At 45.9% G+C, this 27312-nt stretch overlaps 1 protein-coding gene across 27 annotated transcripts in view; it reads right to left on the bottom strand.

Annotated features, from left to right (window-relative positions):
• CADPS (calcium dependent secretion activator) overlaps positions 1 to 27312 on the bottom strand; it is a 169058-nt gene that overhangs the window by 104295 nt on the left and 37451 nt on the right. For all 27 annotated transcript variants that reach the window (XR_014934592.1, XR_014934594.1, XR_014934593.1 and 24 more), the window contains exons 4-6: positions 12571 to 12651; positions 9158 to 9394; positions 7372 to 7493 (exon numbers count right to left, since the gene is read on the bottom strand). Coding sequence is in view for 24 of the 27 variants with exons in the window: in XM_085516302.1 (XP_085372428.1) it covers positions 7372 to 7493; positions 9158 to 9394; positions 12571 to 12651 (440 nt within the window). In the remaining 3 variants the exon portion in view is untranslated. The remainder of the gene's footprint in view (positions 1 to 7371; positions 7494 to 9157; positions 9395 to 12570; positions 12652 to 27312) is intronic.

Genomic DNA, 27312 nt, shown 5'->3' with positions numbered 1-27312 from the left:
AATTCGGGCGTGAAGACAGGTATCTTTCTTCTCCACCTACAGAAATGGATTAAGGATGGTTTGTATTCATCACACAGCCTGGCTCCCAAGACCTGCTCAGCCTCCTCTGAGATTCCTCCTGCTGTAAGAAGGTGGCTGCTCACCTTCAGAACAGGATAACCAAGGTGATGAGACACAGAAGGACAACATGTCCTATTTTTGCTCACATTTGTTGCTTCACCTCTCTTATTGCTGGTAGAACAGCATTTCGGCCCCATTCCCCAAGGAATAAGCTGATGTGGGAGTGACAGCACAAACGAATCAGGCACCTTCAAGGCTTTCCTAGAAGGTAAGACCAGCTGGCTCTGACACAGGCAGCATGCAGATGGCAGAGAAGTCATTGCCCTGGTAGGCACACAGGCTGTGGATGCCTTCCTGCTGTGCACAGAGCACTGATACCTGCACTGATGGGCAACTCAACAGCTTTCTGAGAGATTCCATGCTTTCCTGGGATAACATAATTCCTTCCCATGGAGGGTGCATCACTCAAATGCCAAAAAAATCCCAACTATCATCTAAAATTCTCGTGTTTATGGAAAGTGTGCTTATTTACCCCAAAACACCACTGCAGATAGTTCTAAATGTGTTATGGAGAAGGTGAGCAGATAAGGATGGAGCAGCTCCTACCACAGCCAGGGATTGCTCCAAACCTCCTGTTCAAGTTTTGTCGCTACTGCTCTGAGACACCATCCCAGTGTCACACATGGACCCCATCCTGCTGAGCACCCTGCAGCCAGCACATAAGGAAGCTGCTGAAATAAAGGATGGGAGACAGATTACGTCACATAATAGCTATTCACGGCCACGAGATGGCATTCCTGCCCCAGCGATGTCCCTCTGACATGCCTGTATAGCCAGCACGGTGGCACCAGGTGCACACAGGAATGCACACCCAGGCTCTGCTTTTTACTGCAGAAATGGGTCTGATTTGGAGGAGAATTTATGGCAAAGCCACAATCTTCAGAGCATTTATGGGAGAAATAAGCACCGTGATTACTTGGTGTGATTTAAATGATGACTGCTTTTAAAATGCCCTGTGCTCACGCTTAATACTATGATTTTACAATTAGAGGCAAACAGCTCAGCAGGAGGACACGGAAATGGAATCCCAGCTACCTTTTATTAGGAGGTCTGAACTGAAAGAATAATTGCTTTTACAAGGGTTGCCTACCCTGTGTGCCTGACAATACTTTATCAGTGTTCCTGCTATGGATACGGCAGGAATCAAAGATTCATTCATGAAATCGATCTGCGTGCATTTACTACCTGCGGCTGTTAGCACTTCTTGCATAAGCTCACTGCAATACCATGCACGTTCTCACTGCTATGCCATGTAGGAACAGACTCCTACTGCTGAATCAGTGCAAAGATGTCCCACCGAGCCAGACACAAAGCCAGATGTTTTACATAAACAACTATTTAACCTCAGATGTGGTTAATCATTTCTATTAAATCTTACCAGCCTGAAAGAAATCCAAACTAAGGAAAACTCAGAATATGGAAAAGAAGAGAGAAGTCCTCTCTCTGAACATACAGACTACTGGCATATAGCAGAGACTCTCCCTTATAAAGTTAAGTAGAAGAAAGCAGCAAAGTAGCTCCTGGATGTAAACTGAGCTGAAAACTGCAATAAAGCCTTTGCCCATGCAGTGCCAACAGTACACAGCTCCCTTCGTGCTCATACACAGTGCTGCTGCTCACTAGGAGACCTCAGCATGTTCACAAAGGAAACAGGTCTCCACCTTCATCCTCACAAAATACAGCTGAAACATTGACAAATGACAGTCAAGGTCCATCATCCCATTAAACCATTCCTCCATCCAGAGCTCTGTCTGGGCAGGAATGAGCAGAGTAGCACTTCTTTAAAGCTGTTCTTTAAACCACGCTCTGTATCTTCCTACAATGCTCTGCAACAGCAATAGCAGTACCCTTCATTAAATAGTAATGTGCTCTACTTGTACACAGCACTTGATAAATAAACCAACAACTTGGCACTTTTCATGTCTGGTCCCCTGCCTTGCACTTGGCGGGTGACGTGCAGAACTTGGATGGAGGCATGGCTTGTGGTTTTTTCTTAAACACCAATTATGGATATTAACTAAGAAGACTGAACGTACCCCAGGACTTTTGTTATGCAGCTCTCTTCTTAATTTAGCAAATATTTTAGCACACTGGATCCTAGGCTCATTTCCATGTCCTTTTGGTCTTTGCTAGCCCATCTTAACATTGGTTGCATGCAAGGGAGTGATGCAGCAGACGGGTGTAGATGAAAATTGCCTTGGGCATCATCACACCTTCTGGACTACTTAAATTTGAATGTATGCGCTATCACAGGAATACATAATTCCCAAATACATAGGAACAGTCAAGAATTTAGACAGCTGGCTAGAAAAGAGAGTGAAAGAAAGGTGCATGAGCTCAATCCTTACTAGACACCAAAAAATCCATGCAAAAGCAATGCTATGTACACTCCAAAGGTCAAAAAAAAACACAGCCAGAGCTTGCATTTACTTGCTATCAGAGGCAAGACTACAGGGAAAACTACAAGAGCTAAGTCTATTGAAACAAGATTTCATTACTCTTCAACACCACTTCTAGTGTAACACTTATCGATAGCACTGGTGAGCAGTAGGACCATATATGAGTTCATTTTGCAGATAACAGCCAAGGAAAAGAGATGTTTTATGGACAGAATGCCTGGTATGGGAATGACTTCCCTTTGCTGCTCCAAAATGAACGACAACAAAAAAATGGCCAAGGTAGGCACTGCTCAGAGCTTCACCCATGGGACCAGCTTGGTATCCCAAAGGTGTTGGCCTCACATGAGCTGTACCAGGGCTCCATCACCTGCTCTTATACAATCATAAGGTTCCTGTAGGTTTCCTGAGGAAAAAGAGCTCTAAACATCTGCACAGTTGTGAATCAAAACTATGCACAAGGGAAGGGAAGCCAATCAGTCTGGGTAATTATGGCAGCTTATCATTATGCTGAAGCAAATCCAAAGGGGGGGGTTGGAGGGGGGGGGGGAGGGGACGTGGAAAAGCCTCCTTCTAAAATGGCCTATTGCTTTGCTTTTTATCATGAGCTGTACCCATTGGAAAGGCACCACAAGCACCCACTGTACCCAGTGGGATACACAGTGGGAGCTAGGAGCTATGCTGCTTCTGCTCATGTTAGTATAAACCCCTTTACAAGTTTATTGGAGTTAAATTTGTACTACAGTGCATGGAGCATTTATTTGTAATTCATACGTGTGAGCTCATCTCTAAAGGACCTTTGCTTTTTTACTCTAGGGAATGCTTACAGCAACTCCCAGCTAACTGTGCCAACAAAACACTGAGTGCAACAAAACACTCTTAGCATGCTCCTACTCCATGCAAAGCCACTAAGCATCACTTCAAACTGCAGAGTCTGAGGTAGGGGTTTCCCAGATGAAAAGACCAGAGTTTCCCTTGCTGCAAAGAGGGAGGACGTCCCTGCCCTGCAGCTGCCTCTCCTGCAATATTTTGCACTTTGATGCCCGTATCTCAGAAGGAGACACTCACAGGGCACTGCAGGAGGATGCAGTACAGCTCCTGTTGGGCTCATGGTCAGTAGTACACCGCATACCAATCCGAAGCTAAGACCCTCGTCAGGTGATAAGCTTGTAGAGAGGGTTTGGTGTGAGGACCCGAACAAGCCTGTTAGGGCAGAGCTAAGCAACCTACCCATCAGAGCACCCTGAAAGTCAATAGGAGAGCAGCATCTGGAGCAATGACAAGGATAATGCAGGGCATCTGTCTCCTGGCACAACATCAAAGGGAACAGAAGGGGCAGAGACAGAGAAGTTTAAAAGTTTACCAAAGACACTGTTCAATGGAGACTGAGTTTCTGGAGGGAGCGCAAGGCTCAAGCCCTTGATTGTAATGAGCAACATAAGACCTGATGTGGACTCAGGTGAGAGTTGAGTCTCTTCACTCCAGTACTACCTTGTGCACATTCTCCAGCAATCAGCTGCTTACTGCTTTTAACCCAGATAGTTCATCTGAGCTCAGCGCAGTGATTTTCACTACTATAAATAAGGGGAGAATGAGACTCATTTCCATGATGAAGTATGTCCAGGTGGATATACAGTGTTTATTTACAAGTCACGCAGGATCTTGTTGTTCAGGTCTCCTTCCTTTCTTTTGCTCACATCAAAGAATTGCAGTGTTATGAGAAGGTGAATCACTGGTACAGGCCCATGAGCACTGCTACAGGCATAGGTCAACGTTCAAATACATCCCACAGCCTTTCTGCACACTGTAGGACAGGGATGCTGTCACTGGACCTTTTATGCTGTTCCCAGACTCGGTGGCCACCTTGTTCTCCAGACACATCAGAAACGCAGCTCCTGGCAGGGCACAACTAGAGATGTGCAGAAGCCACTGCACCCTCTGAGTTCTGCAGAAAGCAGATATCAAGACAACTGGCAGGGAAATAAAACCCTCCAGGGCCTGCAAGAATACTGTTCTGGTGCAAAAAGCAATAAAATCCTGCCTGGACTGGGATTTGGGATATTATGTAGAGGCATTTGTGGGTTAGGGCACAACACAAAAGCTTTTTCTTACACAACTTATTAAAAGCACTACTAATAATACACTACAAGCCTGATCTGAAATAACCCTTGCTATTTCAGGTCTGCCTTTCTCTAGAGCTGTGCCATCCTCAGTACCCGTGCTGAGACAGATAATCCTTACATGAGGGGATTGTGCTTCAAATGTCAGGAATCCAACATGGAGCCTTAAGAAGAAAAAAGAAGAAGTATTTACCATCATCCTGAGAGCCAAACCCCTTGTACAGGACTGATCTGTCTGTTTGGTACATCCCGCTGCTCATCCTACCTCTTCCAGGTTCCACTAACAGGATTCAGGCACCAAAATCACTAGGAAGCTTCTGAACATCTGATTCTCAAAAACTGCTCACAGTTCAAAGAAATTCAATTTAATCTGAAAGAATACAGCCTCTTTTCAGAACTGTACTTTGTGTTAATCTACCCACAGATAATGAAGCTGCATTCCTATTTTTTGAGTATCTGAGATACAGATGATTTGGGATGTGTAAACTCCCCTGCTTCAATGCTCATGCATTGGTAGAACTGATGCTGAATATCCCCCAAAGTTGCCCCACATCACCCAGGCCATGCAGCACCCAGGGCAAAAACACAGAAATCTTCAGGTTTGGGGAACACGATGGGACTCCATGGGGTAGCTCAGCATGCTTTGCTTGACGATAAAATGTACATGAGCAGATGTGGTGTGAATGACCTCAGTGAAAATGATGCTGGCATCCAAGGGACACTTCAGAAGTCTATTTCGGCTCAGCACAGATCTTTTGTCTGCAACACAGCAGACAAAACACGCCAAGGACTTTTCTGAGCAGTTCCTATCACTGCGTGCATTACCAAAATACCTGAGGGCATTCAAGTCGTGTATTAAGCAAAATGACAAACATGTCACATCTGGTTCATTCTCTCTTTTCTTCTTGTCTAAAGAGGAGAAGGTAAGTGCAATAAACTGCTTTCACTCAGCTTCAGTGTTCCCTGAGTAAGGAAGCAAGGTGAATGAACAATGTACTTCTTACACACAGAAGGAAAAAGGCAACATCTTCTGTGATGGCCTCTGGTTTCTGTGGAACGTTACCATACCAAGGCTTGCCTTAGGTGGCCTTTGGTTTTGGATGTAAGCCCCAGGGCCCTCAAGAAATGGAACTGCCAAGCCCTAAAAAGGCTTTTTCATACATATTGGCCCAAATGATGGACCAATGCGTAAGACTTCCAACCTGACTTGCACCTCTGTATGAAGTCAGCACAGAGAGGATGAGGGTGATGGACTTATATAACCTGTACCATGCTGTAGCATTCAGTGTTGGCTGCATGTTCCTGAGGGCTGATGGCTTTCTGCCCAGACACTGTACATTTCATTACGATAAAAAGACCCATTCAATTAAAGAGCACACTCCTGCATCCCTTATTTCCAAAACAACACTTGTATAAACGGACCCATTGCTGACAGCAAGAAGGCTTGCATAAGGAAGGACAGATTATTTGAGCAAAAGCAGAAAGAACATACCAAGACAAAAGAGCACATGCAAACCAGCAAAAGTCTGCTATTCAATATGGGGCGCAGTAATTTCATCCAGATAAAGCTCAAGTTTCCTCACTGAAGCAACAAGAAAACCTAAAATAGTGATAAATGCAGGTTCTTATGGAGATTTTCTTCCACATGCAGCTCTCCTACTTCCTTATCTGAAGCAGATTTTAATGCGTTTTGAGAAGTACACCAGGCTGCAGCACTTTCCCTGATTGGGAATATTGTGTTTAAATCACTTACTGCAGATTCGTATTCTTCTGGCACAGCACAGGATGCAAAGCATCAGCATTTTCTGTACCTCCATGGGAGGATGGCAGCTGATGAAAGATGTTAGCTGATACCTCCATAAGAGCACTGGTCCTGAACCATCTGCCTGCAGTGTTCATACATTTGCATGTGATGCAACTGCATGGTTTCAGCTGCTTCCAAGCTTCCTTTCTTCCATGAGCTTTGAAAGCTCCTGGTGAAATGCCACTAGGGATTGATCCATCATAGGAAATGGGAAATGGAATCAGAGAGGGAACATCCCAACAACAGCCTTTCCTGCACCACCTGGCATCTCTGGAAGAGCTTTATTTCATCTTAGAAATTATATGAGGATGTGCATACAAAATGTTATTAAAGAGTGAAATCTCCGTGGTGATCAAGAGGAAAACAGTCTCAAAGCCACATGAAGGAAAATAAACCATTCATCGTGTTTTCCTTCCAAATTAACAAAGATTAGTTACTACTTGCAGGTTAATACAACATCTGGAGAAAACAGGAAAAGCAAAGTATATGGCTGAGGTGAGGGTTGTTGAGATTGGGTCAAAGAGAACAGAACAAAACTCTGACCTTGAATTTAACCTGAGCACTATGGCCTCAGACACAACTTTAACCAAGGGAGTTGAAGCCTTCCCCTCCTCTACTGTTCCACCACTGGCTGTGGCTGCTGTTTCCCTTCCTCAAAGGGTCGCCAAAACCCTGCCAGTAAGGATGAGATTATGTACCTACACCTGATGGCACCAGTTCAGACGGACACTCAGACAAGCACTTATTTAAGCACCTGCTTAACTCCAACCCTATTTAGCACAGTACTTACGTACAGGCACAAAGTTACATGCTACAAGGAGACATAAGCCTGTCATTAACACCCTTTTTTTTTCCCCTCAGTCAGGGCTTATGTGCCATTATTAGTCACAGGGTGATGCTCTGCATACGTGAAAAGAAAAGCAAGACTCACGTTGGCTTTGACGCTTCAGCCTGGTCAGTCTGCAGTTTCTCACCACCTTCCACTTCCATGGTGCAGTACACGATGCGGTTGGGGGCCAACGACTTCAGACCCTGCACCTCCATGATGACGACCTGCAGGCAAAGGAAGGCAGTGTGAGAGGAGAATCTTCCCTCAGACCTCACTGTGGCTGCTGATCCCATGGGTCAGGCAGAGCTGGGGGCCTCACTGCTGCTGGGTGGGCAAGGAGCAGGGGCAATAGGGAGGCCTGCAAGGAGATTGGCAGGCCTGTCTTGGCTCCCCTCTGATGAGCAAGAGTTTGGTGTGCAGAGCAACAAACAGACCTGCCACCTCCTGAAGTCAGTGCTTCACTCAGCTCCTGCTTCCCACTGGAAGGGTTCAGCTGGAGCAAAGCATTTTTGACATCCCATTGTAAGGATGAGTCTTTTCATAGCTATACACGTTACACGAGCTTCTCCGACAGAGAGGTCCAGGGCTTTGTGATAGTTCTCTGCTCCTCTGTACAGTAACACTCAGAAGTCAGGCTTTATTTGATGCTGCCACTGAAGGCACTGTCTCTGGGTCCTATTTTAAGAAAGACTGAACTGAATATTAGAGATGGATTCAGACCTCTAACCAGTTAAACTCTGAGACTCGACAGCCAGTACTGTACATTTTGCATTGGCACAGCATATCAAACAAGAGACTCCTTAGGGTGAGAAATAAACAGGAAACTACACAAAACCAGGATTTTCTTATTTTTCTGCAGCCTACATTTTTGACCCCATCCTGGTACTTGTTTTGACACTGTAACATAAACCCATTGACAATCAACATCTCTGTATTGGTGCATGGAAGATGCTGATAATTCCACGGAGTAAATGCTTCGCCTAGACCACAGGTATGTTTGCACAGAACAATTAACTCAACTAAAACCAGCACTACAGCAGCACTGCTTTCAGGACAGAGGCAGCCTATTTTGGAGCAAAGCGTGTGTCCCTGCAGCACCGTATAGACCAACAGCTCAACCCACAGCAGAAACTCAGAGCTCAACACAAAGCAAATGGCAAGCCAGCAAACTACAGTATTTCCACACAAACTGCACACCAATCTGCTGGGTACATTCAAACATCAGCAATTTTTAATGATTTTCCAAAGAGGAAGCAAGGCTTGCAGAGAAAGTGGCACCTCTAACTGGCAATAATCAAACACTGACATTTACAGTGTGTTTCAGTACACTGAGAACTAGAACAGCCAACAAGGAACTCCTGTAGCATTATACACATAGAGCAGTCAGCCCAAAGTTCTGTTTTTTTCCCTTAGTGCTGCAGAAAACAAACTGTGCAGTAGCCAGGCTAGTGTGCGCATCTCAGGGGTACTGAAAAGCATAGAGGCCCAATCAATCCTTGCATTTATTGCAGTGGATTTAGAAACAATACAGGGAAATGGATTTTGGTTGGGGGTTGCTGCTGTGTAGTCAAAAACAAGCCTTATGAAGCAGTCAGAAAAACAGGCAGATTTCTGAGCCAGTAGGTAGACATCAACAGGAAATTTCAGACATTTATCTTTGACAGTTATTTCCAGTGAGATGATGAGAAACCAGAAAGGACAGTATGTGACTACAGGCAAAGCTTCTGGTAACTCAGAGAGGAGCTGATCCTCATGGAGATCAGAAAACGACTCCTACTGATCTCCCTCCACCTCACTGTTAAGACTGAACTCTGCAGAAGCTGGCTGCTGAAATCTCTGTTCCACACAGTTTTGCAGGCTGCCTGCTGGAGCACAGCATCAAACTCACCTCCAGGGAGAATGACAACACAACATCTGACTTGGACAGCTGGTTCTCATTTTCTTCTCCCATGTCAATTATCGAGGTGTTATGACTACGCTTCAGCTTCTGCAGCTTGAACTCGGAGCCTCCTTTAGACACAGGCATGCTCTCTAAGTTGGCCATCAGGAGATTGACAGACGACTTCAGCTCCTCGATGTACATGTTTTCCATTTCTTTGGACACGAACTTGGGAAACTTGCGCTCCTTGGATTTAAAAACAGAAACAACAGAATGAATTGTGTTGATAATAATCAGCACTGGGAGAATCCCGCGGGAGCATCTGCAGAGAGGTGGGAACGCCCACCAACCAGATGACAAATTACAGCTTCCCCCTGTGTAATGCAGAGCCATTATCATTAGCTTCCCATAGAATTACTACTTGGTCCCTATCCAACATTGCTGTTTCTTGCATGCACTTGCACTTCATTTGTTTCCTGTCTACAAATGGCTTCCCTCATACGTATTAACTCCCAACTGCAGAAACACCAGGTCAGTTCACGGCTGAACTTTGCAACCGACAGCGATTTACTAATGAGTAAACACTTCTGAGCCCTACCTGTGAGAGGGGCCCAGGGAGGCGAAACCAGCAACGCATGGGCAGGACTGCTTGGACCCAACTGCAAGCAGGGGTAGGACACCCTCTTCACTACTTGTCAGGGCCAGTGTCTCCTGAGACAACCCTGATGCCAGCAGTTCTCTGCCTGTGGTTCCTGGGGACTTCACTGGGAGATCCCCTCATGCTGCCTGCTATTAACAAGACTATGAGAACTAATGTGACACTACAAGCAAAATGTGATGTTCTCCAGAGCACGAACTCTACTCTGAACTGCTGCCCATGCTCCAGCTCTTGCTAGGACCCCTGATCTATGCCCTATACCTTCAGATATGTCTACCCACCCCCTGAATGTGCTCAGGCTTTGAACATCTGTATGAGGTGTACAACAGCAAAGCAGCATCTGCAGTCAGAGAACTTGAAGCTGACATGCAAAGCATCTTCTCAGTGGCAATTCATAACATAATAAAAAGCAGTTTGTAAAACATACGCTGGAAAAGAAAACAAGGTCACGTTCACTCTACAAGACTGTCATAAGGCTGCTGGAAAAATACTGCACTCAACAGCCTACCCATTACAAGCATGGGTCACGGCTGCATTTACACTGCACAATCTTCTGTTTCAAGTCTCAATCTTGGGAAGCAATTCTCTCAAGTAAATTAGAGCTGGTATAAGACAAACTACCTAATCAGTCTGTGTTACTGCATAGGCATTACGAAAGTTGCAAACCACCTCTAGAGAAAGAAAAGAACACACTGTGGCTTCAGATGTTGAGAACTGCTGCTGAAGCAACGATGCTCAAACAGGATTGCTTTTCCACCCTGCTGCTGCCACTCTCTCCAGGGACTCGACTTTGGTGCTGCCCCCCTAAAACCTCTTCACAAACACAGCAAAGCCTGAGACAGTCCACCACGTGTCACCAGCAGCTTCTTATAACAAGGCTAAAATCAGGCAGCTTGTTTCACTGCGATTGGGTGTGATGATGGAAATGCAGAGACGCAGCTGCAGTCCCAAGTTACCCAGCATGGTCCTGCAGCACCATGATATGAGGTCCTTTTAGAATCCACTGCCTCTGTTGCCTCTTACCTATAAATGTCCTCCTAATGAGGAGTTAACTTGCCTTTAGCAAAGTGTTGGTTCAATGAGCACCGCGAGTCTCCCTGTGCAGCAAAACTGTGTTAAAAGCAGCAAATTGGAGATAAAATTGGAAACACTGTCCTCTTACAGAATTGAATTGTGTGCCTACTCTGTGCTACAGGGAAAGCAGCCCTGCCCAGAAAGGAAGATACAGAGAAGGACTCAAAAGGTCATTTGGATGCCTCTAAAAGGCAGCATTCATGGGTGTGAAAGAACAAGCATTCCTGCAGACAGGTGCTGGTGGGATCTGACATTCAGGAGAGAAGGCCTCCAGGAGCCGTGCGAACGAGATTAAATATCAATACCTGCCAAATGGATAACAGGTAAGTCATGTTTACTGCTAACCTCCCTCCAAGCTGCACTGCTGTGTTTGAAGGTTGAATTCTGCACTAGGAAATGTCAGCTTGTGTTTGGGACCTTGGTGTGACTGTCTCACACAGGTCCAGCAGTGGCACGGCTTGTTTGCAGTATCCTTGGGGGTGAGTGGAAAAGGCAAATTGTTGTTTGCAAAAATAGCTCGTGAAGCTGCAGCCTCTGCTGGCTGCTGCTGAGCTATGCACATGCCATAAAGAGAAAATGAAGCAACAAAACCAGACAGTCTCAATCTGCCTGGTACCCAGCGCCTGGCTACCCATATCAGAGCAGCAGTGCACCACACAGGGGCGTACATCTCACTGCAAAGAAAAAACATTGTAGATTGTCCTGAAAATAAAACGGCAGAAGGCCAAGTGCTGAACAAAGGAAAGAAGCTGCAGCCAGTTTGCTCCTGGTATTACCTTTCTCATAAAGGCCTCAGCACTTGGGCACAGCTCCTTGTGCACACAGGGGGGGACACGGGTCCCCAGTGTGAGCTAAGTCTCTCTGATTAGACCTTTTCCATCTGATAATAGTTCCCAGATTATCAAGAAGCCAGACAGATCATTCCCAATGTCCTCAACCCCTTTAAGGCTTTATCTATGGCTCAGAGCATCCAATCAGAAGCAAAGATAAAATCTTGGCTGTGCTGATGTCAACAGGGTCCAGAATTTCTTTCCACAAGTGGTCAATCGGAGACCAAATAAATCTGTACTGAGAGAGGTGTGATTTGCTCCTAGGGAGATGTTTCGTTACAGAAGGATCCCCAGGGCACTTTGCTGAGTGTGTCATTACAAAACCTGTTTTAAACTCCCACGTCTGCTGCCCTGGATGGCAGCAATGCCCACAGGGGTGCAATGCTGGCCTGCCTGTCTTCATGCCAAGTGTGAACATGTTTGAGACAGCAAATGTGCAGCATCCTTACTGAGGCAGAAGGTACCTACAGGCAGGGAACTGTGGCTCACAGCAGCCCAGTGTGTTGCACAAACACTGTAGGGCAATTCCTGTCTTCCTGTTACATGCTATACCTTACTGCCCAGCATGGAAATGTGAGGAGGGTTCAGATGTACATATACAGATCCAGCTGCTTCAGTTCAGGACATTTTCTTCCCCAGTTCTGAGGACTCATAATGCACCTAAATATTTTGAAAGCTCCTAAACCAACTCAACTCATTAGGGACACAATAGTTGCTTTCTTCATAGCTGAAGAACTGCTCATTTTTTACTGTGATTACTGGGAGGAGAAATCTGTGAGGGAAGTTCAAGGCTTGGGAAGAGCAACAAACTACTCGCACACTTATCAGTGCAGAAGATATGTAAAGTTGTGGTTTTTTACCTTGGCGATTTGCTCTGCCATTTGAAGACGCCCATCCAACTCACGTCTGATCTGTGCTGCTTGCTCATCCGGGTTGTCCAGCTATATAAAACCAAACAAAAATATTAAAGTTCAAAGTCAACCGATGCACAGCCTTCAGAAGCCATTCAGTTTTCCAGGGTGACCACTCAAAGTATGTGTATCACGTCCCCAAGAGGGACAAGAGCAGTGGAATGTGCTAACCCTGCGTTAGATGCCTGCACAGCCCCTGCACACAAGGTCCCCATCACCAAACACCCTCCTGCTCCTGCTTGGCACCCAGAAACAGACTGCAGCCTTCACCTCACCATTTTGGTTCACTTTTGGTAAACATGACCCCACAGGTGAGGGCTGGCTCTCCCATCCACGTGCCCTCTTCTGGTTATTCTGGAATCCAAGGTTAGCCCCCACAAACCACTTTCTGAAAGCCTCAAGCCCATTGTTGCCCCTTTTTGAAATACAGCCTATAGACAGTGACCTCCCGACCTGTACTTTAACCAGCCAGGGTTCAAGGACTGATCCCTCTGGCTACCAGCTGCAGTACGTTAGCTCTGCCATGACAGCCACACATAAATGAGGTTTATCTGCTGGTCTGGGGTTGCTTTCACCACCTCCCTGTGTTTTATCCTCCTCTAGAGACAAAGTGCTTTACAGAACAGAGCAGGGCTGGTGCAGTGCAGTCTGGAAAGTTACAGCTGTGGCAATGACAAAAGTTTCAGTTCTCAGGCTGATGAGTTACGAGTAATTCTGTCAGAGCTTCCCAGGTGTGCTGAAAAGTCTTGCTTTCCTCCCAAACCAGCATCTGCCCATGTAACCTGTGTCCTCTTGCAGACACGCTCACTCCTGCATGGAGGGAGCACTGTGCATGCAGGAGGATAGCTACAAATTGCTTCAGTGCAGATTTTCCAAAGAGATGACATTCATTATGGCTGAGATTGAGGGAAAATACATTTTTGATTAGGCTTTGAAAGCCTTTATTACAGCTTTAATTAAACAGGAAAATGACATGGCTTAGGACCCTGATCCGAATTCCATGTTGCTTCAATGATCTCTCGCGTGGCCACTTTGGTTTCACCCACGGCAGCTGCACCAGTGCACCCTTCACAACATGCTGCTCTCACCTGTATATTCCTCATCCCCAAACCAGCATGGAGCCATGAAGTATCCCTCAGTAATTATCCCCCAAACAAAAGCATTGCGCTACTGATGCTCGTACATCAGTAATGTGATGAGCTGCTCAATTAAAGGGAGGAAATGCACAATTCCAGACTTCCACAGCTTTGCAGCTCTAAAAAAAGGGGGCATTACTTGAATTCCATCCGAGCTGCAGTAATTGAGGCTAATCATCACATCACCCAAAATAGCTCAGACGCCAAATTTAGAAACCAAGGATGCCTCTTTGGAGGAGAGATGTTTTGTGGTATGGTAACGAGCCAGCAAACTGTCTCACACTTTCTGCACTCTCTTGATTTTGCAGAGGTTTTGCAGTGATGCTACAGGTGATGTCGTGGGGAGATCAGACCACAGGTTACTCCTCTTAGGAGGCAACAAACACCCACCAGCACCCTGCAGCAGCAGCTGGGTGGGCACTGCCCTCCTCCCCAGAGCTATGGGCTGCCAAGCTGGTAACCCAGACTTCAAGGAAACAAAGTATATTTCCAGGCTATATTTTCAATGACTCTGCAAAACAGCCCCACAGCAAGAACTCGTCTGTTGGAAAGAGATGACAAAGAAGCTCACCGACAGCCTGCGACAGCCAACAGAACATCTCCCACTTGTTGTGCAAGGAGCGGGGCGAGGCTGCAGTCTGTGAGTGCTCCCACAGCTCAGTCACTGCTTCTGCTGACATCAAAGCACACCGCGTGCGTTTTACACAGCCATAACACTGTAAAGGGCTATTAAGAGTGCGGTGCTGGTGCCCATAAAACATACTCTGCTCGTGAAACAAGGTACAGGGTGAACGTAATCCATGCTATCTAAGCAATATCAAACAGCCAAGGAAGGCAATGTAGACCCGAACGTCATTACAACCTGACTTCTTAACTAGAGAACGAGCTGTTTATCTCCTGCCATATGTATGCCCACTTTATATTCAAATATTTGACAGGCAAATACGTAAACGATATACAAAGCCAAGGAGCAAATGAATTAGTTTCGTTCTGCATTACAACTATGTTATGGGTATGCTATGAATAAAGCAAGGAAATAAATCATAAGGTTGCCCCAGTCAATTAAATGGGAAAAGCATTATAAATATCAGGACGTATATGATTTGTCATACGCGCTGGGCTTTTCTTCAGCAGCACACCACAAATAGATGACGTACATAATTTGCAATTCTCAACTGATCATTACCCAACTGCCTGCTGGTAAATTAGATGTTTTCATATGTCTGCCCGCATACAACATTACTTCTCTCTGCCTGCCCTGCAGAGATTATCAACGTCGGTGTAACAGTTGTTAAAGTAAAACAATAACAATAAAATAAAATGATGCAGATTCGATTTTGAGTGGAGCCCAAAATCTTCCAGAATCACAGCCTGTCTGTCACTGAAGGCATCGCGGGGTGAACGCCCACTTTAAACCACATGGTGACGGTTAACCGCGAGGAAAATATATTGCAAAAGACCTGGGTTTTTTTGCATATAAACTGCTAATTGTGAACACATTTTAATGAGTGCTTATAATATGAAAGAAAAGAGGTTGAAGACCTTCATGATGGAGATGTGGCACTCGGGGACGTGGCTTAATGGCCACGGTGGGGATGGGCTGGGGTTGGATGTGGTGATCCCAGAGGTCCAACCTTAATGGTTCTATGACTCTGGGATGTGACTCTGAGCACGTGAAACAAACGTGCTGCAGAGCTTTGCCTTGTAGTATCCCAAGGGATGGCAGGTAGTCTCACTGCTCCTATCAAAGTGGAGGAGAAGGGAAACAAACCAATCTAACAGAGCCCTAAGATTTGCAGTGAGATGAACAAACTCCTCCCAGTCCATGCTGAAATCGTTTGCTTCCTCTGGGAAACACCTCCCTGCACAAACCGGGCTGAGCCCTGTGATTTTTAAAGGCACAGCCCTGCCTCACCTCCACTCACCCCAGAAAAAGCCAGGAAGGCATTAACAGCGTTAATGGAGACTTTACATTCCAGCGGTTTTAGAGCAAAGCGCTATATATTTAAAGCCCCTCTTAAGGCTTCAGTTTATCACAGCTTAAAGCCTAACAATTACGATCACAGCCATGGCTCCAAAAGCTGCCCTGCTCCCTCCTTTATCCATCCCTATACCCGGAGCCATTTCGCTGGTCTCTCTGCAGCGCATAATGCTGCAGAGGAAAGGCTGAGCCTGGGGGACCTCAGCTCTGCCAGCAGCACGACCCAATGCCATCCAGAGCCGTGCCACCAAGCACTGATGGGGCTCTCCGCCCACAGACACATGCAATTTTAACACAACGCCGAATGCTTATAAACATTAAGGGAGCAGACCAACCTATCGCGCTTCCAGCACTTTGAAGCTCCTGCTACAAATAACTCTGTAGTATGCTACAAGGATGTGTAAGGACAGGAAGCAACACACAGACACGAGGCGCAGCCATCAGCCTGGCATTTATAGCACGTCGCACTAGTGACAGGTATTGTCGGCATAATTGTCATCAGCCACAGGAGAGGAGCCAGAAACCACTGGGACCATTTAACAGCGTAACCCACCCCTGCCAGTCACTGTTAATGCTAACATCCTCCCAGAAAGAGAAGCAAATGGCATCAAGTTGCGACGACTGGGGCTTGCTGAAGTGTACTGCCTCTGAAGAAGGTTGTACTGTGGCTATGAGCACAGCCATCCCCCTGCACCACGCACTGCTGCAGAGCACAATGCAGCACTGGAAAACCACATTCTAAACATGCTGGCAATGCAGAGGCATGGGGATGTGCTTTGTGCCGCGTGAGGAATAAAGACACTTTGATTTCTAGGTTCCTTACCTTTGCTCTGTTGAACCCCAAGCAGCCACGACTTAGGAAGGAAGGTTACTGACACCAAGTGGCTGAACCTACGGTCCTCATAAAATAATGAACTAAAACCAGCTCAGTGGTTGCACCGATTTTCCAACACATTGATTTAATGAAATGCTTCTCCCATGACAGCACGTCAAGCTCCTGGAAACCCACTGAACACTGGGCTGGCCACTCAGCTACCCGACATGCAGCCAGATCACTGTGTCATGTATGGTTACTGGTGCCAAAAGCCACCAAGAGGAAGTCCCAGGGCTCCCATCGTTTGGCACGCTAGGAGCTATGTAGCTCAGCAAATGGTAGATTAGGTATTTCAAAGCAAACATGCTGGATGTGAAGGCTGAACAAGAACACAATATGGGTGACAATTTTGCAGCTTTGATGTAGGGCTTTAGGAGAGATCTTTGTCTAGGAAAGGGAGGTTTCGCTTTGTAATGCACAGTGAGAGAAAATGCTGAAAAATTCATAAGTCCCCTTCGATTAATAATTAATCAATCAGTCAAGGCTCACTAGTAACCGAGGTGTCTGGCACCATGGAGTGCTCCAGCTGAAGAACACATGGCCCCAAAGTGACTCACTGCATGGAGGCCCTCTGCTGCTTAACAGAAATCCACTGCTCTAGCAGATACAGTGACATGAACCAGGACAAACCCCACCTGGAACACAGTCCCAATTGACCTGCAGCATCCTTTCCCATGAACAGCTCCAATAATTGAGGAAATATTCTTTTCCACCAGGGCTATGAAGCCCTCAGCTCAGCTGATACCTCACAACTAGACTGCAGGAGGTGCTGCAGGCTCCCTCCCTGCATGCAGGTGGGAGTATGAGGGATGTTAAATTATCTTGTAGCTTACGTCACTAATACCCTGGGGAACATGCTAATCCTTTGTGGAGCAAATTGCAACCCAAAGCCTGCCAGCTGCCTTGGGATTTGAAATGAGAGAGGGAAAGGGACAATGTCCCAGGTGTTGCCCACCTCTTGGGTCAGCTTAGAAGGGGCTGGGCATCAGCACAGCCAGAACGTGGATCTGAGCACATCTTCCTTCTTTTTCCAACTCATGAAGGGGCTGGGGCTTACTACAGGCCTGCGTCCTATTTGGAAGGGCTCTGCAATGACTTGGTCTGCCCGACTCATCACTTTTACTGCTGAGAGGGTCACTTGATGCACACAGACAATCCCTTCTTTCAGGGACTGCAGCCAAAAAATAGATTGTCAGAAAGCAGCTGAGCCTCATTTACCCACTCCAGGCCAATGGATTAAAATGAAAGGGGATATTTTTGGGATGGGGCTTCTCTGAAACCCTCTGGATACACCAATCTAACAGCAAAGGGAATGCCTGCAGCTTGCTTGGGAAGGATGCTCCAGAAGGGTGCTCAGGCAGCAGCCTTGCTCCAACCTGTCCAAACCCTAACTGGCACACTGGGCCAGCTCCACAGATGTCAAATGATCTCTAGCCAGAAAGAAAGATATCTGAGGGCTGTGCCTTGCTCCTGCAGGAGAAGGATGTCCCTCTAATACCACCTTCCCCTATAGAAAAACCCTTCCCTGAAACCAGCAGCAAAGTTGCAAGAAATGTGTGATGAGGGGTTTCTTTTCAAATTGACCCTTGTAACCCTGACTGTTAACACGGACAGAAGAATACAGACACAGTTGCTGCCAAGGGGAGAGGCTTTTAAGACAGCACCAGCCTGCTGCAAGCTGTTTTAAGACTGATGTGATTAAACACCAACACACCCCTGCACCTCTGTGCTACAGTGATGCTCCAGGCTACCTCTCCTCTGACTTCTTAAAACCACTTCTTTAACCCAAGAGAAGTGCTGAATTTTTCTAACACAGTATAAACTTCCATTAACCCAAGTAATGACAATCTGCATCTATTACTTTGCCAACATTTGCTCCCAGGGCACAATATTTTTGACCAGAAACAGTAGTAGAAACAAGATCTGAAGCAGGAGAACTTCAGAGTTTCCAGCTGAAACCAATTCTCAAAAACTTTGGGAAAAGTTAAAAGAAATCCATCAACCCAGTGAAAAAAAATCCGATAACTCGTTACATACTTGAGAATGGGAGAGGTTTAACACTGGTTTAATTCTTGGCCAGGTTGTTTGGCAGTGTAAGTGCCACATGCCCAGATGGTTTAACACTGGGCAAAAGCTGGTCAGTGTGGGGTTTTTCTGTTGTTTGTAAATGTTATGGAACTCATTAAGCAATCCACCACGCAAGGTGACAAATTCCCTCCCCTTGCTGGAGCAGAGCCCTGCACCATTTGGCTCTTACACACACAAATCCTGACCTTCTGCAGGATGCCCATCATTTCCAAATTCCCAGCCATTTGCTAAGCAGCTGCAGATCAGTGCCTGCTCCCTTTATCCCAGCAAGCTCTTGTGTTACTCAATGAACCACCGCTGCTGTAAGGAAGCGAAGGGTCCTGGGGGGGAATTGATTTAAAACAGCACAAAGGATTTGCACCATTTGGTTAGGGCTGGTGCTTTCCCTTCTAAGAGAAATCTCATTTCACAGCTCATAAGCTTTGGGGCTGTGCTAGAAATGCGAGTGAAAATAATACACTGGGATGTACCAGCTGCCCCTCCCTGCCTGAGTGCTGACTCCAATAGCAGAGCCAGAAGTCACTGCATTCCACAGCTGGTTGGGCTCTCACACTTCATGTAAGCACACAACAGCCAGGCCCAAACCCTTCATCTAAATGCTGCCTTGTTGAGAAATGCTTACCCCATCAGCTGAGCGGGATTCCAACACGTTTTGGTGGAGCACAACATCTCTGCAAGCACACACATGGAGAAGTGTAGAGGTTCCTCATGCCCTCCTTCATGCTGGTGGCTCTTTAAGCAGGTGTCAGCCAGGCTCCTTGTGTGGAAAGGCTTTGAAAAGGGAAATTCCCCCCACCAGCTATCTCAGTTCCTGACCCCTGTACCAGCAGACCTCGACCTCAGCTTTGCAAGGATGCGCTGTGCTGCAGGGCTGGGGAAGGCTGAGGCAAACAAACCCAGCATGCAGCTAGTGCAGAGATACCTACAGATTTATGAGTGCTGATAAAACAAAATACATGAAAAACAGAGGCAGAAAAACAGAGAGGGGGAAGAAAAAGCATCATCTGCTTTTGCAAACATTTATCAGGCCATTAAAAAAACCAAAGGGATGGGAAAATATTTCCACTCAAAAGGCATATCCTCCCAATCTGTCTCTAGAGAACTTCTGAACCCCACAAATCCCTCTGCAAGATCATCCATGAGAGGTGTACAATGCTGAAAGGGCTTAAAAACTAAGCTGTCCAGAATCTCTTGACCTCTGAGCACGCCTTAATACTCACTGCTTATGTGTTGCGTAAGGATGCTTTTAGGCCTGCCTGGGGCAAATGCTGAGCTACGGCACCATGAAAGAAATCGGAGCTCCAAATCAGGAGTCAGAGCTCATGCAGCCCAAGGTAGATTGCCATGCATAGTCTGCTTGTGTTTCTTTATAGCTTATCATCTCCAAATCAATTAATATGAAGGAAATAATCTAGATTTCTGACACGTGACAATAAAGCACTACTGTTCAGTTCCAAATATTTTGTTATAGGCAGAATTATCTGCAATTAACTCATTGCAAACTACAAGGAATAAAGATCTGTGTATTCTCAGATCCCAATCCCTTGATTAGAATCTTAATTAACAGTAAATACAATGGCCACATCACTCAAAATGGGCTTTAGCCTCCACAGTCAGAAGCAAAGCTGCAGCACATTGTCACTCAGTGGGGTTATGAGTGACACAGTAAGGATGTGGGAACACCTCCAGAGGTGTCTGTGTAACCTGTAAGGTCAGGTTAAGAACCTCACATAAGAATTCACACCACCTTAATAAGCTTCACCGAACAGGCTAATAAAAAGGTCAGTTCTTTGCCCTAACACATTGTGCTATTCATTATAAGACTTCAGAGAAAATTATATCTGAGGGAAATTCCTGTTTTTAAATGGAAGGAACGCTGTTAGCCATGCAATAATCTCTGATTTATCACTGTATTTTGGAAAAGCCACCTCTCTTTAAAATAATTAGCATTCATCTGATGGCCTCCCTCCAGCTCCACCACGGCACAAGGCCTTAGTTCCTGGTCCATCAGCAAGAGACTGCGAGATAAGGAGGGCTGGGGCTGCTCCTGCCTGACAGCACCAACCTTGTGTCTGGCGTAATAGAAAATATTAACTCCTGCTGCAAATATTTATACGAAGTGAGATGTAATTAAGTGATCTGCAATTGAAAATTAGCCACCTAAAAATTCAGCCGTGCAGACGGTGTTAAATTATAACTGCAGTTACCGCAAGCTAATTCAAATAGAGATAATACAGTAGCAACAGCAAATGGCAGTCGATCACATCCCATCATTAACACCCTTCTCCACAGGGAAAACCAGCAGGTGAAGCTCCTGCGCTGCTCTGCAGCACTGGGGCTGTGGGGCTGGGACAGTGCCACATCTCTGCTGTTGTTGAACACCACAAGGGACAGTGACTGCACCACCCCCTGAGCAGCCCATGCCAATGCATCATCACCCTTTCTGAGAAGAAGCTTCTCCAAATACCCAACCTGAACCTCCCCTGGTACAACTTCAGCCTGTTGCCTCTTGTGGCTGAGAGCTGGTTTTCACACTGTTAAGCTAACTGTGCTTTGTAACCCAAAAACCCCCACAGCTCCCAAAGCCACTGGTTGCTCAGTACCTTCTTCATCACACATCCTGGGTTTACAGAGCATTGCCACCCCAAATGACACACCTCTGCAGACAGAGGAAGCCTTACCAGACCCGCTCCTCACCTGAGAGAGCTTCTTGAACAAAAGATGGATTGATTTAGGGAGGGAACATGAGCTGGGTTATGTGTCAGGCCTCACTGTAACTCTTCCAGGTATCTCATCTGCAAGGAGCTCTCTGACCTCCTGCTTTTTGAGGAAATGCTGCTTACTCTGAGCTACATTCAGCACGGTGTGACCTCCTTCCTTTGAAAATGTTACCAGGGCAGGAGGCTTTTGCTTACAGAGTTAAGGAAAATATATTAGACGCTGACAGTACAGCATTACATTCTCTGCTGCTATTGAAGTCTCCTGACGCTTTCTGAACAGCAGTGCATTGCAAAAACCAGGTGAAAATCTCCTCCCTGAACACATCTCATCTGGATTCCATCCTCCGCCTTCTCCTTTAAGCTCCTGTGGAGGGCAATGCACTTCACATGCAGGAAGGACACATAAGGGAGTGCAGAATATGCAGCTGGAATCTGGATGCAGAGTGCAAATGTGCCCGCTGATCTGCAGCATTCATGCCGCCCATCTCCAATGGCAGCCTCAGCTCTCCTTAGAAAGAGAAAAAAAAATCACCGATGAAGAGATCAAAGGGAAGAGAAACGCTTGGAGCACCCTCACAGGATTCGGTGCTTTTTGCATTTTGCACTGCAACCATGTCAAAGCTGTGCTGCTATAGTCAACCTGTTCCTTCAAATGAAGGGACCAGCAGATGCTACAGGCTATAAAACTGTGTCGTCGTGCACAAACGGAACCTACATCTCACATCCCCTTCCTTCGCTTCTCTCTATTAATCAAGTTGCTTGCTAAAGCAGATTTATGGAAACCAAGGGGCTGCAGCCAGCACCCAGGGCATAGAAAGAAATATTGAGCGCATGCAACCATCCACGGGGTCAGATTGCTCTCCTTGCTGCATCTCCATGCTGAAAAGCAGCTTCGTCTGTGTCCTTCTCTCCCTCCAGCTGCAGCTGTGGGGAGAAACAACAGAAAAAAGCACCCCTGAGGGGACTGCACCCCAAACACTGCGAGATGTTGAGAATGGTGGAGTGAGAGAACTCCACTGGGAGAGGCACAGGGACCTGCCTTATGCTTTGCAGGTGCAAAAGAACGAACTGCAGACCATGCCACAGCCCTAGGTGGAAGCAAAGGGACGAACTGAATCATTCTGCTTGCAGGCTGAGCAAAACCCAAAAACGCCCCCACCTCCTCAAAATGCATTCATTTTCAGACAGTTTTCCTTACTATATTTTCTGTGATCTATCTATATATATACATATATATATTTCATTCTGTTTCTAAAAAGTTTAGACCTGTCCCCAGTTTTTCTTTTTTAAGCTTGAGAGTGGAGATGAAGCATTCCTGAAACAATTCAGCTGATTCCTTGAGTACCTCCGAAGCACTTAATTCATCCCAGATTTGCATGAGCTGCTACAAAGCAGCTGCTCCCTGCATCTTAATGTTTAAGGATATTGGGGCCAGGCTTGGCCACAGCTTACAAAAAGCTTTGTGGCAGCCCTGCACACAGCTGAAATGGCCTCCCCAAGACACAGCACCGCAGAACTGCTCAGGTGCACACTGCTGGCTGCTCTCTTGCCTGCACAATGACACACGCTAGGAACATGTGTAGTCTGGACTAGATTTCCCGTCTAGTCCAAAACATATAACAAATAACTATTTGCACAGCACAAACCTCGTAACTTCTGCTTCTGTGCAGAATCCGTAACAAGTTCCATCTGGCAAAGCAGTATCCTCTCCTGCATAACGCCCATTAAACAGCCTGTGGTTGCTACATAAAGGCTGTATCTTGCAATCGAACTTGAGCTTATCTGCTACAGAAACACATGGCGTGTGCTTCAGGAAACAGATACACGGCGGCAACCTTTGTTCCTCCAGCACTGCCTGCCCAGGAGCACAGCTGGTACCTGCCCACCTGCACCCTGCAGGATGTCCCTGTGCTTGTATATGCATAGTTCCAGGCTGCTATGAGCCTTGAGCCATTTCCCCAGGCAAGCTAAGCTGTCTTCTTGCCTTTCCACACGACTCTTAAACCTTTTCATTACACTTCTATAGCACAGATCTCATGTTCTGATGTAGTAGAGGTCTTTTCTACCACATTATAGTAAGACAACACGCCCCTCAGTGTTACCTAGGGAGCCCATGCTGGGGGCAGGCCGACTCATATCTAACAGTCTGTCCCTATTGACTTCCAGTTACATCTGACTTAATGCCATTTACACCTTTTCCAGCAGGGCATCATCTGACCCCATTTTTTCCTCTGCTCACCAGCACTTCCTGCAAGCTGCAGCCTCCAGTCTGCAAAGCACTAACCCAGACAGAAAGCGTTTCGTTATTAATGATTCTTATGAACTCTCTGCCTTTGAAAAGCAGCGATTTACTTCTGATCCATGTCTGGCATCCAGTAATTTCATGCAACAGTGGAGAGAGCTCCCGTTCTGCTTTTTTTCCCGTGCATATTGGTGCAGCATGGAGCCGTGCTGAGGCAGGCTGCCCGCTCCCCTGCCCTTGCATCCCACACTGCTCTGACTCTGCCCAACCACAATAAGACACAATCTGAGGGATACAGCTGGAAGGTCCCTTCCAACCCAAGACACTCTGTGATTCCCCAGACCACTAACTGAAATGCTACAGCCTCACAGTGGGCCACACTCTGACATGACAAACTCAATGTTTTTGCTGGTATGTTTGGGAGAAAAAAAAATAGATATTTGACATTGCTTATATTTTTAGACTTACGAGGAATGAAACTGCAACCACCATTATGATAAGAAAGTTGAATGATCCCAATTATCCCTTTGAACGTATCTTTGCCTCTTTTCATCCGCACAAATAAAATTTCTACCAGCTGCCAGGCACTCTCAGCTGTTTTGCAGTCTCTATACGTAACTGCAGAACAGATTGACCAGGCAACGACCCTGAACAACTGCCTACGTTAAGTGGCAATAAAGAAGACCAGGAGTTGCAGGGCTGACAACAGAGAAGCCCAGAAAGGGGCAGGGCTGTGTGCTGGATGGGCTCCAGCAGCACCTATGGGAGAGCCCCAAAGCATCCATCAGCATCCTCCACTTTTGAGGACCATGCTGTCAGTGGGGGCTCCCCAAGGGAAGCTGTTGTAGCAGCCTCAAAGAAACCATGCAGGTTTCTTTGTATTACCTCCTTGTAATACTGTAGATGTTAATGGGAGCACGTGCTGCTGTACACTTGCAAGCCATCGCCATAATTTATTACAGATCCTTGATAGCACATAACTTATTATTTATAGCATCCTGCTCTTCGCTAATCTAACCTGTGTTATCCCTTCCAGCTTCATTCACCCCAAACAGATCCAAAACAAGCTGCTTCCCTTGACCCGACAGCCACTCTCCTCCACAAAGTTATTTTGGAATCATTTAGGCAGTGGCAGTCACAGCTCTTTCAGCTAATTTACCCTCAATTGCTATTTAACCATCTGAGCACAACCGTTCCCAGCCAAAATCTACTGTGAGGGAGGAAAAGGCCAATTGAAGAGAAAATACACGAGCAGAAAGGTGAATGAAGAACTGAGTTGGAAAACGATGGAAACGGCTATTTTCTGTATTTCTGAGAATTTGGGTATGCACAGAGAGGGAAGAGACTCCAAGCCATAAGGAGACAGCAGGGACAGTGATGAAGAAGAGTTGCTGATAAGCTCCATGTGAAAGAAACAAAGAAGGTTGGGTTTTAAAACCATTTTAGAACAAAACAAAACGGTGTGGTTGGCCAACGATGTTCTCGTCAGACATAACAGGCCTCACCAATTTAATTAATGCGCCAATAACTTCACCATGTAACCGCATCTTGGTTTCATGGCTATTTTTATCAGCTCAGTTCTCAGCTCTGCACACTGGCACATAAGACTCCTGGAAGTCAAGCACATGCCTGCAGTTATTTCACCAGTGTTACACTACACCAGCTCGGCAGCAAACCAGCAGAAATATCAGCAGGACAAATGACTGGTGTTAAGAACAAGTAAGAGACCGTTTAATTACTCTGCTATTACAATGTTATACTTCAAACCGCCCACAAGACTTTCTCATTGCCTTCTCTGAACTTAGCAAGGTGACTAATGAAGCTACTTAGGTTTAAAAACCTTCCACAAAAGCCAATGGCTCAGGGTCAGGTATAGAGCCCTGTTGCAAGGCAAAGCTCACTTCTTTACTGTAACTCAGAAGCAAATGTCTACAGTACCCAGATCTACAGCATCCATGTCACGGGCAAAGTACACAGGTCCCCCAAGTCCAACCTAATGCTGGCTGCTTAACCCCTAGAGCTGCATGCATCTATCTCAACTTCTGTGTTGTGTGAACATCAGCTCAATATTACCTTTAATATCAAAATACTCTTTGGAAAGCAATGTTGTTATGCCATCATACCCTCATTGAAACAAAGGGATGCGACTGCTTTCTCCCTTTCATTGCTGACTGCAACGGCTTTTATACAAAGGCTATACAAATGAATGATGAAGATGATGGTGCCATCACTATGTACCTCCCAGATTCTTATTGCCATGTTTTCCAGAGGTAAAAGAACTGGGCAAAGGCTACAAGACACAAAGACCCATGATCACACCTGCCAAGAGACATCACTTCCTCATTACACAGCGAAGTCTCTTTGATGGAGGCCTGCAGTTTTATAGGACATTATCAGAGCTGCCTTTTAAACACATGAGAGGCTGTATTTTAATGTCTTGCATTGAATTCCCCATTGAGCTTGCGCTCTAATTTCTCACAAAACGAGCAGGATCAGATGATCCAGAAAAACACAGGATATTGAATACGAAAACTCAACACTGAAAGAGCAGTAAAGAACAGCTTATGTAAGCTGCATTCCCTGTAGGTAGGGATATTGACACTGAGCCTTTGAAACACAGGAAATCTACTTTGTTGTTAACTTCCCCATTTGTAGCCAGTTTGGTGGGAACAAATATGTGTCTGTTTAGGCATCTGTCTGAAGAAATCCTTGACCTCTCATATACCTACTCTCTATTTTTATTTTGGTCCCTTTTAAGATGCAGACTAGATGATTAACCTAGTGGTGTTTCGTATTCATGTGGTGCTTTCTAAGGCCAGATCCATCCGATTTCCAAAGTACTTTTGAATTCAAAGGACACTGTCTATCACTTCCCAAGCTGTGGCATGAAATGTTTGTCATGTAGCACAGCAACACCTGAAGAATGAAATGCAGAGAGTGGAGGAAAGGACTGGTGAATAACTTTTTGGTTTTAAATAATTCTCTTTTCTGCAATACTGAACACCATATGGGTTGCAAAGGGGAAGAGGTAGCCCTGGAGAAACCATTTCTTTCAGAAATGAAGATTAGAGAAAACTCAGTAAAACATTAATAAGGAACTTTCAAAATATTCACTTAGTAGATGATGTGTGTCACAAGGATGATCGCTCTATTTCAGACAATGAAAAGAAAGAGAAGTGCGAGGCATTAGGCTGCAGCAGCTCAGAGACAAGCAGCGCTGATGCTCAGATAAGATATTCCTGGTGGGAATAAAGACCACAGAGTTCTGGCACCAGCCTCCAGCAGAGCCACAAAGAGCCACTGCTACACATCACCGCTGCCCACGTGAAAGGCATTGAGAGTCCCCCGGGAAAGCAACAGGATTTCTGTGATAAAATACACATGTGAGGACTGAAAGAGCTGTAAAGCACTAAGATTTTCATGGGGAATTCAAATTAAAGACCTATGTGCAAAATTAAATTCTAGCCTCTGCATTGTTTTTCTACTTAGAAGGAAGAGAGAGGCCTTAATGTAGTGCAGGGTCATGCACCAGTTATGTCTTATTAAGTATTCCAGCCTTCCTCAAGTTAAGCATCCCATATGGGTTCTTTTGCAGTTAGCAGTTAGTTGCTTAAAGAGAGAGAGAGGTCTGGATAACACCCCTTCTGTCT

Source organism: Coturnix japonica, chromosome 15 (genome assembly GCF_054131305.1).
Source record: "Coturnix japonica strain WE chromosome 15, WE-NBRP24, whole genome shotgun sequence".
Taxonomy (NCBI): Eukaryota; Metazoa; Chordata; class Aves; order Galliformes; family Phasianidae; genus Coturnix; species Coturnix japonica.
This window is presented reverse-complemented; position numbering and strand designations above follow the sequence as displayed.